The sequence below is a fragment of the Hemitrygon akajei genome, chromosome 6 (assembly GCF_048418815.1).
Source record: "Hemitrygon akajei chromosome 6, sHemAka1.3, whole genome shotgun sequence".
NCBI lineage: Eukaryota > Metazoa > Chordata > Chondrichthyes > Myliobatiformes > Dasyatidae > Hemitrygon > Hemitrygon akajei.
This window is the reverse complement of record NC_133129.1, coordinates 89,755,127-89,768,007: the sequence shown is the minus strand read 5'-3', so window position 1 is coordinate 89,768,007 and position 12,881 is coordinate 89,755,127. Positions and strand designations below refer to the sequence as shown.

The following is a 12,881-nucleotide window of genomic DNA, read 5'->3' as shown; positions in this document are numbered from 1 at the left end:
TTCTGGCATCTTTCCCCTTTTCTCCTCAGTCCTGAAGAAGACTCCTGGTCCAAAACATTGACTGTTTATTTATGTCCATAGTTACTGCTTGACCTGTTTCTTTTTTATTAAGTGCAATCGTGTACAATAGCCAGATCAGAAATGTTGATCAAGTCAACTAGTTCTCAAAGAGAACTCTGATAGGCCAATCAGATGGCTCACTACTGCTCAGCAATAGAACACAAAAAAATTGTGTACAATTAAGAAATATTAAAGAATAGTAGAAATACTGGAGTCATGAAGATAGTGATGAGGTCTGCTGGAGAGAGACATTTATACACATGCTGTCCTCCATAATTCAAAGAGATTGAAGGCTAAGACTGCAGGGTGACAAAACGCAGCAGGAGCACTTGGAGTTCCTCCAACACTCTGTGTGTTGATTTGGATTTCCAGTGTCTGCAGACTTTCTCGGTTTAGGCTAATCTGCCTCAGTGTTGGAATGTGTTGGGCTGGCTTTGGAGGCAGTACAGAGAAAGGTCCACCAGGTCAATTCAGGAGATGAAAGGGGTTAGCTTCTGAGGACAGCTTGAGTCGTCTGGGATTAAACCCATTGGAATTCATAAGAATGAGAGGGGATCTTACTGAAGCATAAAATTATGAAAAGCATAGGTAAGATAGAGGCAGGAAAGTTATTTCCACTGGTGAGTGAGACTCAAACGAGGAAACACAGGTCCTAAATTTGGGGCAATAGAGTTAGGATGGTGATGAGGAGAAACTGCTTTTCCTGGAGAGCAGTGAAACTGTGGAATTCTCTGCCCAGGAAAGCAGTAGAGGCTACCACATTAAATTGTTTTAAGACACAGTTGCATAGAATTTTGTGTTGCAGGGGAATTGAGGGTTATGGGGGAAAAGGGATTTTATTGAATAGTGGAGCAGGCTTGATGGGCCAAATGGCCTACTCCTGCTCCTAGTCCTTATGTTGTTATGGCTAATAAAGTTGTGAATCCGTGATACTCTCCTCCATGAGACAATAAAAGGTTAAATAAAAAGATGCCACATTGGCACATTGTCAGTCATAGAGTTAGACAGAAGTACAGTATAGAAACAGGCCCTTTGGCCCTTAGTATCTCTTAGTATCTTTCCTTTCAGTTAGTCCTGACAAAGGGTCTCGGCCCGAAACGTTGACAGTGCTTCTCCCTGGCCTGCAGTGTTCTACCAGCATTTTGTGTGTGTTGTTTGAATTTCCAGCATCTGCAGATTTCCTCGTGTTTGCTCTTTAAATTCACATGCACCACCTTTGTTGGAAGCTCGCACCGCACTCTCACCACCCTCTGAGTGAAGAAGTTTCCCCTCATATTCACCTTTCACCCTTAACCCACAACTTTTAGCTGTAGTCCCACCCAACCTCAGTGGAAAAATCCTGATTGCATTTACCCTATCTAAACCCCTCATAATTTTGTGTACCTTTATCAAATCTCCTCTCAAATTTCTGTGTTTCAAGGAATAAAGTCTTAACCTATCCCATCTCTCCTGATAACTCAGGGCCTCCAGTCCTGGCAGTATCCTTGTAAACTTTCTCATCTTAAGAATCCCTATAAATATTCATGGGATTCACTGAAAAAAGACCATACAGATCGGAAAATAAGTTGCCTCCTTCCCTATTTCCCACTTACTTCTGGTCCACGTTCCAACTGTTGCCGAAGTCATTGACTCCCTTCACCACCTGTCCCTCGGGAGTTCTGAAATCATCGCTGGGGATCCCGTTGTAGTCACCGCACAGGCCGCACAACTGGCCGGAGTAGCTGTACAGAAGGAGAGGGAGACAGGAGTGAGATCAGAGTGCTCACATGCAGGGTTTGGCAGAGGGACGGTTCTGGGCCATGAAATGCGCTGTGGAAGGGAGTCAGTGAGAACAAGGAAGGATTGGTGGGTGAGTCTGAGTGCTTCAATGAGTGCATGGTGTGAGACATTGCTGAAGTCCTGAGATCATTGCTGGGGACAGCGGGTGGGCAGAACGAGAGCCATAAGCACACTGGGGGCCAATGTTGGATGTGGCATGATTAACATGAGAGCAATGGTGAAAACGGTGATTGGGCTGCCATGAGCACGTGCGGCTGGGCCCAGTGAGCAGGAGGGGGTGGCCTGCACAGTGGGTCACAATCAGCTCGTGAGACTCCACATAATGAACAGGAAGTAGTGGAGAGAGGAATGGATGATGGAAGTTCAAAGTACATTTATTTTATTATCAAAGTGCATACATATTATACAGCCTTGAGATTCAAATCAAAGAAATCCCAAAAATGTCATTAAAAAAAATCGAACACCTAATGCACACAGAGAGAAAAAACCCCAAAGAGACCATGATCAAGCCCCACCTATTTAACCCACAGCTAATCACCGAACAGTTTTCAATGACCAATTAACCTACTAACTGGTACTTCTTTGGACTGTGGGAGAAGACCCATGCACTCACAGGAAGGAAGTATGGACTTCGTGCAGAGGACGCCAAATTGAGCCCTGAACTTGTCAGGTTTACTCGTGTCTGTGCTGAACTGGCTGTGGCCTGTAACTAACGGGCTCCCGAATCGACCACAGTGATGACCAACTTCGTGTCTGTGAACTCACTTTTGTGAACTTCAGTTCTGAATTTATTTGCTTACTTTTATTGTTTGCACGATTTGTTTCGATAGTCAGAGCACACAACCTACAAACACACCCCACCCACATACCACTGGGGGAGCCATGTGCCCAGCTGTACTTACTCGCTGGGAACTTTCACATCGACGTGGTGTCTGCCATCGTAGCGTACAGTCACACCAAAGTCCGTTTGCAGCACCACGTGTTTGCCAGATGGTTTGATGGTGACTCCAGAGAGAGGGCGGATGGGAATAGTCACAGGCTCTCCATCCACCTGAAAAGCAATGCAGAAAATTAGTGGAGTCACTCTGTATAGATGTTCATTCACCTGTTGAATGTGAGTGGAAGATGGAGAGTGATTTAGCTGGGAGGTGGGGAGATGACAGCAGAAATGAGGGAATAGAGGACAGATGATTGAGAAAACCCTGTCATCTGTGTTAACAAATAAGGAAAACATTGAGCGAGAGAAAGGAAATATAAAATAGTCCCAGAGAATATCTCAATTATTAGACATGTTGGATCAACGTTCATAGGTGTTTAGAAAAGCTGTCTTCTTGAAGTGTTTAAGAAACCAATGACTCCTGATAAGATAGATGCATCTCTTCTGGGGAAACGATGCTGGAGGGGTAGTGGTGGGGGAAAAGGAGATGGCAGACAAACTGAGTAAGTATTTTGCATCAGTCTTCACTGTGGAAGACACTAGCAGCATGCCTGGAGTTTGAGAGTGTCAGGGGGCAGAAGTGAGTGCAGTTGCTATTACTAGCAAGAAGGTGCTTGGGAAACTGAAAGGTCTGAAGTCACCTGGACCAAGTCATTGGGTATATTTAATGCAGAGGTTGATAGTTTCTTGTCTAGTCAGGGCATGAAGGCAGGAGAATGGGGTTGAGAAGGAAATGCATCAGCCAGGCTCGATGTGGCTAATGTCCTAATTCTGCTCCCATGTCTTATGGCCTTACGGAAGTCTTAAAATAGTGGCACAGAATTAGGATAAGAAATTCCAATACCTATAGTTAGGCAAGAGAAAGAAAATTCCTTCTAAGAGAATCATAACTCTTTGGAGTCTTCTAACTCCAAAATCTGCCTAGGTGCATTAATTCAGGGAGAAATACTTTTGGCACGCACCTGACTGTGCCAGCCTCCAGGTCTTATAGCTGGCACTGCCCCTTTAAAGATTCAGGCCCACTCTACTAACTGGCGGAAATGTTTTGGCACCAGGATTTTAATATTTAAAGCACACTGTGGAGTGTCGCGGATGTAGGTAGTAACGGACTGAACCAGGAAGGGATAAAACAGAGTTGAGGTGTGCAGATATAAGTTTGTTGGGGCAGGAACAAACAGAAGCAATAGGTCTACATGGACAGGCAGGCGTGTGAATCTTGGGTAGGAGGCAGAAATGGGAGGTTCCTTCATAGGTTCATCCTCAGGCATCAGCTCAACTTTGATTTCTCATCTAGTGTCTAGTTTAGAACCCTGCCCTTGTTTCAGTCTCATATCGTATCTCGGTTCTACTCTCAGATACTCCAGACTTAGGTCCTAACTGTCCTTGCCTAGGCCTCTCATCTCAGAAATAGCCCCTTATGTATTCTTCAGAAGAATAAAGGATTATTGGAAAAGGCAGGCCAAACAAGACTTTCCCACAATCAGATCAGCATTGATCTTTCTCGATGATACTGCAGGCTCAGGAGGCCATGAGGACTATTTCTGTGTTTCTTTTTACTTTCATTAGGTTAGATTGTGCTTAACATTATTCTTTCTTCTCCTTTCCCCCCAATCCTTGCCCACCAACAGCTCTTGGTCATCAGTTTCAGTGATGCCAGCCAGCAATGGTGAAACTAAACACCAGCTCATCTCACCTGGACAGCCCTGTTCCTGAGTATTGACACGGTGATGCCGTAGACGCTGACATAAACCGCTTTGACATATGACACTGTCTTCACTCCGTTGCGATGTTCATTGGTCGTGTACACGGTGAATGGGGTCAGACTGGAGTTGCACGGCTTGGCCAACACGTAAGTACAGTTGCCCTGGAAGTTGAATTTCCTCTTGTCGAAGGAGGTGTAGTGGGGGTCTCCGGATGCGGTGCAGGTGGACGAACCTGAGGGGAGGACAGAAAGGGGGTGAGTGAGTTAAGCAGGCACCTCAGTAGCAGAAGAGTTGCTATAGTAACTTTGGAACTGGATGGGTGTAGGCTATCTGACAGCATGGGGAGGAAACAGGGTGATTAAGCCGAAACCTTTACCTTTAGGATAACAGCCCTGGACACCACCCTTGTTGTCACAGTACTCGTCAGGGCCACAGCTGGTGTCCGTGCACTGGACGTTGTTGCTGGACAGGCACTTACACACCTGGTTACAGGCCTCAGACCAGATCACGTCCCCAGGCTGGAAACACAGAGAGATGCACATCAGGAGTGAGCTATGAATAAGGTAGGAATTTTGAATATTTCACATCCTCTGGACTGGACATCCCACAGTAGATCACAGTCCATCAAGAAGGATGTTGTAACATCTGCAAACGCAAAACCAGAGTAGCTCAACCAACCAATGTTAGCAGTTAGTTTATTTTTGCACATGGGGTGGGAAGGAGGGGCTGGTTGATGTTTCTCTTTGAACCAATTCATAGTTTTTCTTGGCTTTATGCAGTCTGTGGGGAAGATTAACTCTACGCTGCATAAATCCTTTGATAATTACACATACTTCGACTTCAGAGTACTTCTGAGCTAAGCTCAAAGATCGACAGCGCAAGATGCGCAACAAATGTGAGGAGCCCAGGCTTTGTCTTGGTCTCTGGTTTTACACCCAAAGCAGAGCTTATAGGCTTAATAAGAGGATTCATGATCTGTCTTTGAGATTCAAACATATACTCGCTACAAATATAACAGAAGTATTGCCGCTGTTGAATCAGTGGCAATCACAAACACTCCTAAAAATAACATTACTTTACTATAATGAGTACACACAATATCCTGTGTGCGTAGAGCATGCGTATCAACATGATCACAAACCAATACACATGTCAATGCAATGCGTAAACAGTGTGTGCGCATCGCAAACAAGAGAAAGTCTGCAGATGCTGGAAACCAAAGCAACACATGCTAAATGCTGGAGGAACTCAGCAGGCCAGGCAGCATCTAGGGAAAACAGTACAGTCAATGTTTCAGGCCGAAACTCTTTGGTGGGACTGGTTGACATTTCGGCTTGAAACGTTGACTGTACTTTTGCTCCCAGGTATGCAAACGAGACAGAGGCAAAATGTTGCCCAATCTCAGCATAGCGACATAAAAACTCAAAATTCAGAGCCTGACGCAAGAACACTGATATTACCTGGTAATAGGTTCCATTGTACATACAGCCGCACTGATTTCTTGGGACACACTTGTCTCCGCTGTGCACAAAGCCTTTGTCGCACTGACAGCCCTCGGCACACGGCTGGTCACAGAGCTGAGGACGAGGCTCGAGGCAGGTGGCTGGACAGGCTGAGGCACAGGGCTGGTAGTGACTGTTCGGTGGGCACCGGAGAGCTATGGAGAAAGAAAGAAAAGGATGTCACAGCAGGAAGGGACACTTGGCTCTAAAGATGAAACTATCTCCAGTGGTCAGAAACTTGTTTTCTGTGCTACGTACGGCAGAAGGTTTCATTTCTCCAGGTCCCAATAGTGACGTTGCGTTGCTGACACTGAGTGACGTAAGATTCCAGGGCCTCGCACAGTTGTTGCTTGTTGCCGTTCAGTGCGCACATGTCGTACACACAGTCCTGGAAGAAGGCCTGGGAGAGGGAAGAGTGGATCACAGATTATGATGTGAAAATATCCCTGCATCATCATGTTGAGAAAAAGAAATAAAAATATAATCTCACAAAGAGAAGTAGCTAAAGTTAGCTGTATCAGTATTTCAGTGGGGTAAAGAAAATTACAGAGGCATGATAGAGGAGCTGTCCTAAATTTATTGGAAGGGAACACCAGCAGAAATGATGGAAGAGAGCAAGGGTTGGAATTTCTGGGAGTAATTCGGAAGGCACAGGATAGATACCTTCCTAGGAAGAATTATTCTAAAGACAGAATGATGCAACCGTGGCTAACATGAGAAGTCAAAGCCAACGTAAAAGCCAAAGTGAGGGCATATAATAGAGCAAACATTAACGGGGAGTTAGAGGATTGGGAAGGTTTTTTAAAACCAACAGCAGGGAACTAAAAAAGTCATAAAAAAGCCCAAGTAAGTTAGCTAATAATATTAAAGAGGGTACCAGAAGTTTTTTCAGATATACAAAGTATAAAATAGACCTGAGGATAGATATTCGACCACTGGAAAATGGTGCTGGAGAGGTAGTAATGGGGGACAAGGAAAGGGTGGATGAACTGAATAAGCATTTTGCAATTGTCTTCACTGAGGAAGACACTAGCAGAATGCTGTAAGTTTGAGAATGTCAGGGGACAGAAGTATGTAAATTTGCCATAACTAAGGTGAAGGTGATTAGGAAACTATAAGGTCTGAAGGCAGATAAGTTTCTTGGACTGGATGGTGTACACCTAAGGGTTCAGAAGGAGTTAGCTGAAGAAATTGTGGAGGCATTAGTATTGATATTAAGAATCAATTGTTCCAGAAGACTAGAAAATTGCAAATATCACTCTACTCTTCAAGAAGGGAGAGAGGCAGAAGAAGTTTATAGGCCAGTTAGTCTGACCTCAGATGGTAAGATGTTGGAGTCGATTGTTAAGGATGTGGTTTCAGGGTACTTGTGGGCACATGATAAAATAGGCCATAGTTTCCTTAAGGGGAAACCTTGCCTGATAAATCTGTTGGAATTCTTTGAAGAAATAACAAGCAGGATATACAAAAGCGAATCAGTGGATGGTGTGTACTTGGATTTTCAGACCTTTGATAAGGTGCCACACATGAGGCTGCTTAACAAGTTAAGAGCCCATGGTATTACAGAACTGATGGTAACATGGATAGATTATTGGCTGATTGGCAGGGGGCATGAGTAGGAAAAAGGGAGCCTTTTTTGGTTGTCTGCTGGTAACTAGCAGAATTCCACAAGGGTTTGTGTTGGGACCGCTCCTTTTAATGTTATATGTCAATAACTTGGATGATAGCTTTGTGGCCATGTTTGCGGACAATACAAAAATAGGTGGAGGGGCAGGTAGTTTTGAGGAAGCAGAGAGGCCACAGAAGGATTTAGACAGATTAGAAGAATGGGCAAAGAAGTGGCAGATGGATTACAGAGTCAGGAAATATATGTTCACGCATTTTGGTAGAAGAAATGAAAAGTGTAGACTATTTTTTAAATGGAGAGAAAATTCAGAAATCTGAAGTACAAAGGGACTTGGGAGTCCTCGTGCAGGATTCCCTAAAGGGTAATTTGCAGGTCGAGTCGGTGGCGAGGAAGGCAAATGTTAGTATTCATTTTGAGAGGACTAGAACATAAAAGCAAGGATGTAATGTTGAGGCTTTATAAAGTACCGGTGAGGCCTCACTTGGAGTATTGTGAGCAACTTTGGCCCGTTATCTTGGAAAGGATGTGCTGACATTGGAGAGGGTTTAAAGGAGGTTCACAGAAATGATTCTAATATTGAAAGGCTTATCATATGAGGAGTGTTTGATGACTCTGGGTCTGCACTTAATGGAATTCAGAGGAAAGAGGGGTGGTCTCGTGGAAACCTATTGAATCTTGAAAGGCCTCAATAGAGTGAACATAGTGAGGATGCTTCCTATAGTGGGGAGTGAATATAAGAGCAGAGGACACAGCCTCAGAATAGAGGGACATCCATTTAGAATGGAGAGGAGGAGGAATTTCTTTAGCCAGAGAATGGTGAATCTGTGGAATTTGCTGCCACAGGCAGCTGTGGATGCCAAATCACTGGGTATATTTAGGGCAGAGGTTGACAGATACTTGATTAGTCAGAGTGTGAAGGGATCCAGGGAGAAGGCAGGAGATTGGGGCTGGGATGAAAATTGGATCAGCCATGATAAAATGGCGGAGCACTCAATGGGGCAAATGGCTTACTTCTGATCCTATATCTTATGGTCTTATAACCAACAGAAAAAAAACAATAATATATGCCATAGAGACATCTGCAGAGTTAACCTACAGCAAAACCCCATGATGTTTGCTGTATGCATTCTTTGTGGAATATATCTTTTGCAAGAGGAGCAATAAACTCCTGTTTCAGATTATTTCAGATTCACCACAACAGGAAAATTGGAGCATCTGTTTTAAGGCTCATCAAAAGACAATTGCTTGACATTTGGGCATTAACTTTATGTTGTCTCATGGTGTCAGCTTGAATTGTATGCTTGTCTTTCTGTCCTGGGCTTTCAATCGATGACATTCTGGCATTGGTGGTCAGGTAATGCTCACAACTTGTCCAAGCTGGCCCTGGGGGCAGGGTATTTTGTTCGCTTGGGACCTTATCAAAGAGGTCTAAAGATGGTGGAGAAGAGCATAGCCAAACACAGGATAGAGAGGAAATGACAGGAAAATGGAGACTCACCATTGGGTCAATCTTGTAATGACAGGCAGCGAATGGGCCAAGATGATCTAACAACATCCCACAGTAGGAGGGTCCTTCGTAGATGTCACGTTCAGCCTCAGAGCATTCTGGGGTCACCTCGGTATCTGTCAAGGTACAGCTGAGAAAAAGAGGGTTAGCGGTTGAGGGTGAAGGAGAAAGAAAAGATAATTAATATTTATTTCATATTATGGAAAAATGACAAATTCTGTTTTGTTGGTAGCTTCTGGTCAGTTTTTTTTGTGATCTGCATGAATGATTTTATAAGCGGATCAGTAGTTTTAATCTTCTCTTTTGGTCTAATTTGGAAAGCCGGCTGGACCTGTCAAGCACACCCCTCTTCCTGCAAAAATTGTACAAACAACGTAAAGAGTCTTGGGCTAAGTGAAGGCCAACATGTCTGTCTTTGCACTTAGTGGAGTATTGTTGGCAGTTGAAAGCGAATGAAATAATCCTTTCTACAAAAATGCAATATTCTTAGATCTGAGATTAAGTCTCCTTCATTCACATGTTACAAATGTGGAGCAACTCTGATGGGCCAAAGGGTGCAAAGTCACCCCCTCCTTTTTGAGAATCGCAAGATCGCTATTATTTCGGGTCTGATACCCAGGAAATGAGAGAGATACACATCATGTCAGTAATGAGAGAGAGACACAAGATAACAGAAAAGGCTGTTGTTATAGACAACGCAGAATACACAAGGCAGTGGAATGTCTCCTAACAAAAAGCGGAACTGAACCACTGATAACTGCTATTGTCTCTTGGAGACGGAATTGTGTATTGAGTACTGTACTATTCATTGAAACCCCTCAGGGGACAGCCAGAGTGGTCTGGTTGAGGGATTGCATCATCCCAACCTGATTGACATCTGAGACCACGTGAGTGAGGATAAAAGTCGGGTCTGGGGAACAACCCCTTCAGACGCACCAGGAGAAACGCTAGAAATCCAGTGACAGCGTTTTATAGCGAAAGCCGGTGAGAGCTCGTGTGTGTCCTTCCTTGCCAGGGTGGCGGGCTCATCATGGAAGAACGGTTTAGCTAAAGGAGAGGTCATACTTGAACGGCCACAACAACGAGACACCGACGGATCGAAATCATAAAGGAAGGTCGGCAAAAACAATAGCGGTAACTGTTCCCATTCTTCTATCTCTCTCTCTCCAACAATTGCAACACAGCGACAAACAAACACCGCAGCCTGTGTGAACTGAAACAAACTTTATATTTCCATCAGACAATTCATTATCCCCTAGACAACTATAGAGCTTATTTCTTATTGATTATTATTATACCCGCACTTTTAGGTTTAGTATTGACGACGTATATTATCTGTATATTTGCATTGATATTATTTTTGTGTATTTTTTACTAATAAATACTGTTAAAAATAGTATCACCAGACTCCAACGGACGTCTCTATCTTTGCTGGTAAGTAACCCAGTTACGGGGTTCGTAACACACAGAACTAACTTCTTACACTTTGGAAAATTTGCTGCACCCACTATCAGTGGATCCTTAAATCCGATCTGCTGTACAGTTACAAAACACAGAGAGGTACTGTTAAAAAGTACTGTTACATTATTTGATCACCATCAAGTCTGGAGAAATAACAATGGACAACAAAGCTTTTCCAAAGTATTGCTTCCTCATTTTTTTTTTCATTTGTGATTGACGGCTTGAAGCAGAACACAAATATAATTTCAGACCACTTGTATCACGTACCTCCAAGAGGAACAAGAAATTGCCCGAGGGTTTGGAGGCTTGCATGCCTCAATGACCCAGAGAGTGATGTTTTCTGGAGTCAGGACTTCATGTTTTGGCTCTAGGTAGGGTCACCCATGCCAAACCAGTCAAGGAGTAGAGGCCAGACTAAGAGTGGTCCACCGGTCCTCCAGGTTCAGGGGTTCAGCTCAGGGCTAACAACCCTGACTGGTCAAAAAAAATTATTATAAAAACAGCAATGAAGAATCCTTCTACATCTGAGTGCGATGGTATTCCTGAGTCTCCACTCAGAACCTACATGACTGACAGTGGTGAAAACCGAGAGGAAGCTAATGACACGATGAAGAAAGCCCTGAACACCACCAGAGATGGAGGACCTTCATTGCTGCCCTAAATGCCAGTAGTGTAATGGGCAATAGGTAAATATCATATAGGTATTTGGAGAAACAAGAAATTAACATTTATTGAATATAATGTGTTTAATTGCATAACAGTGCTGACACTTTGCAATAGTTCAACTAAGCTAAAAATGTTTTGTTGATTTTCATTTGTACTCAGTGTCTGAGGCTTCTCACTTAAGTGTCCAGCAATAGTCAATCAGCATTGATGGATACCAGTTACCCTGATACCGTTTTTCCATGACCGCAATGTCCTGGTGAACATTTCACCATGCTCGTCACTAAAGTCTGAATGGGAATGCAGAAAATAAATCTTTAGTTGCATGTTGCATTTCACGATTTTGTATGCTTGAAACATGTTGCCAACCAGCTACACTTAGTTTGGTGCTCTATAGTTGCTAAGAAAATTTTCAACTATATCGTTGAATACTTTCCATGTGATTTTCTCTGATCACACTAGAAGTTCTTTGAATTGTCTGTCATTGATGACCTGTTTGATTTGTAGTCCAACAATAATGCCTTCCTTAATCTTGGCATCAGTTATTCTGACTTGAAATAGCAAGTGTAGGTGATTTCCAAAAAATGGTGCATGATAGGGAAATGTCATGGTGATTTTCATGATCAACAGTCCAAAATCCATAACATACACCCAAAAGTATTCAGGAAGCAAAATCTTTGTGGTCCAGTATAATTGATCAACATGTGAATGTTTTGACTATTAGCCCATTCTCCATGGCACAGTTTACAGCTTCAAAAAGGCGGTCATCATTGATAATCTGAAGAGCTAAAGATGGTACCAAAGGTTTTCACAGATCTGGGCGATTTTTTCCAGTCCATCAGTGAAACAGTTTAAATCTCCTGTTCTCATGTCTCTTTTTCCCTTTTTCAAGGTGGCTGGGGTCCTGTCGGAGTGCATGATCTACGGCTGCACTCAAACTATGTTCTTCAGACGGTGGTTTCTCACTCTCAAAAATCTGGCATTTCAAGATCTCCAGGAGTGGCCTGGAAGACATGTGCCTTTGGGGTGTGGCCCAGTGGACAACCCGATTCCTCACTGCTGTTGGCGACGGAAGTGTTGCGGGAGATCAAAACATCGAGACAGCATGTGCAGCTGTCGGAGGCCTCTGCACTCTCTCTGAATGGTGAGAGAGAGAGAGAGAGAGTCTGCTGGCTGTCGAGTTGGGGGAACTCCAATATGCGTCACTGCAACTTGTAACATCAAAAAAGAGAACTGCTGGCCTCCCCGTTCGCTGTGAGAGGAGCCATATCTCTCTTTCCCTCTCTAGTGAGAGAGAAAGAGAAAGAGAGAGCCTGTCTGAGATGCTGAAGTGTTGGGATCGACAGCAGCCTTTGATACACTTCAGATCATGGTCTCTGGGGATTTCCTACTGTTTGCATGGCGGGTGGTGGGGGATTGATGCTATTGCTGGAGTGAGGTAGGGGAGAGGTTGATGCTTTTACTGCTGTTTGTGAATGGGAAGGGGAAGGGGAGCTTTGGGGTTCTCATGTTTTTCTATCAATCAGTCTTTATGTTTTTTTCTCTCTTTCGTGGATGTCTGTGAAGAATAAGAACTTCAGGTTGTATACTGTTTATATTCTCTGATATTAAATTGATCCATTGAAATATTAAACCATTGAAT

At 43.6% G+C, this 12,881-nt stretch overlaps 1 protein-coding gene across 3 annotated transcripts in view; it reads right to left on the bottom strand.

Moving 5' to 3' along the window:
- The window catches only part of LOC140729243 (IgGFc-binding protein-like), a 225,277-nt gene that overhangs the window by 146,119 nt on the left and 66,277 nt on the right, over nucleotides 1-12,881 (bottom strand). For all 3 annotated transcript variants that reach the window (XM_073048804.1, XM_073048805.1, XM_073048806.1), the window contains exons 41-47: nucleotides 9,107-9,245; nucleotides 6,240-6,381; nucleotides 5,940-6,136; nucleotides 4,856-4,997; nucleotides 4,470-4,711; nucleotides 2,742-2,890; nucleotides 1,653-1,781 (exon numbers count right to left, since the gene is read on the bottom strand). In XM_073048804.1, the coding sequence (XP_072904905.1) occupies nucleotides 1,653-1,781; nucleotides 2,742-2,890; nucleotides 4,470-4,711; nucleotides 4,856-4,997; nucleotides 5,940-6,136; nucleotides 6,240-6,381; nucleotides 9,107-9,245 (1,140 nt within the window). The remainder of the gene's footprint in view (nucleotides 1-1,652; nucleotides 1,782-2,741; nucleotides 2,891-4,469; nucleotides 4,712-4,855; nucleotides 4,998-5,939; nucleotides 6,137-6,239; nucleotides 6,382-9,106; nucleotides 9,246-12,881) is intronic.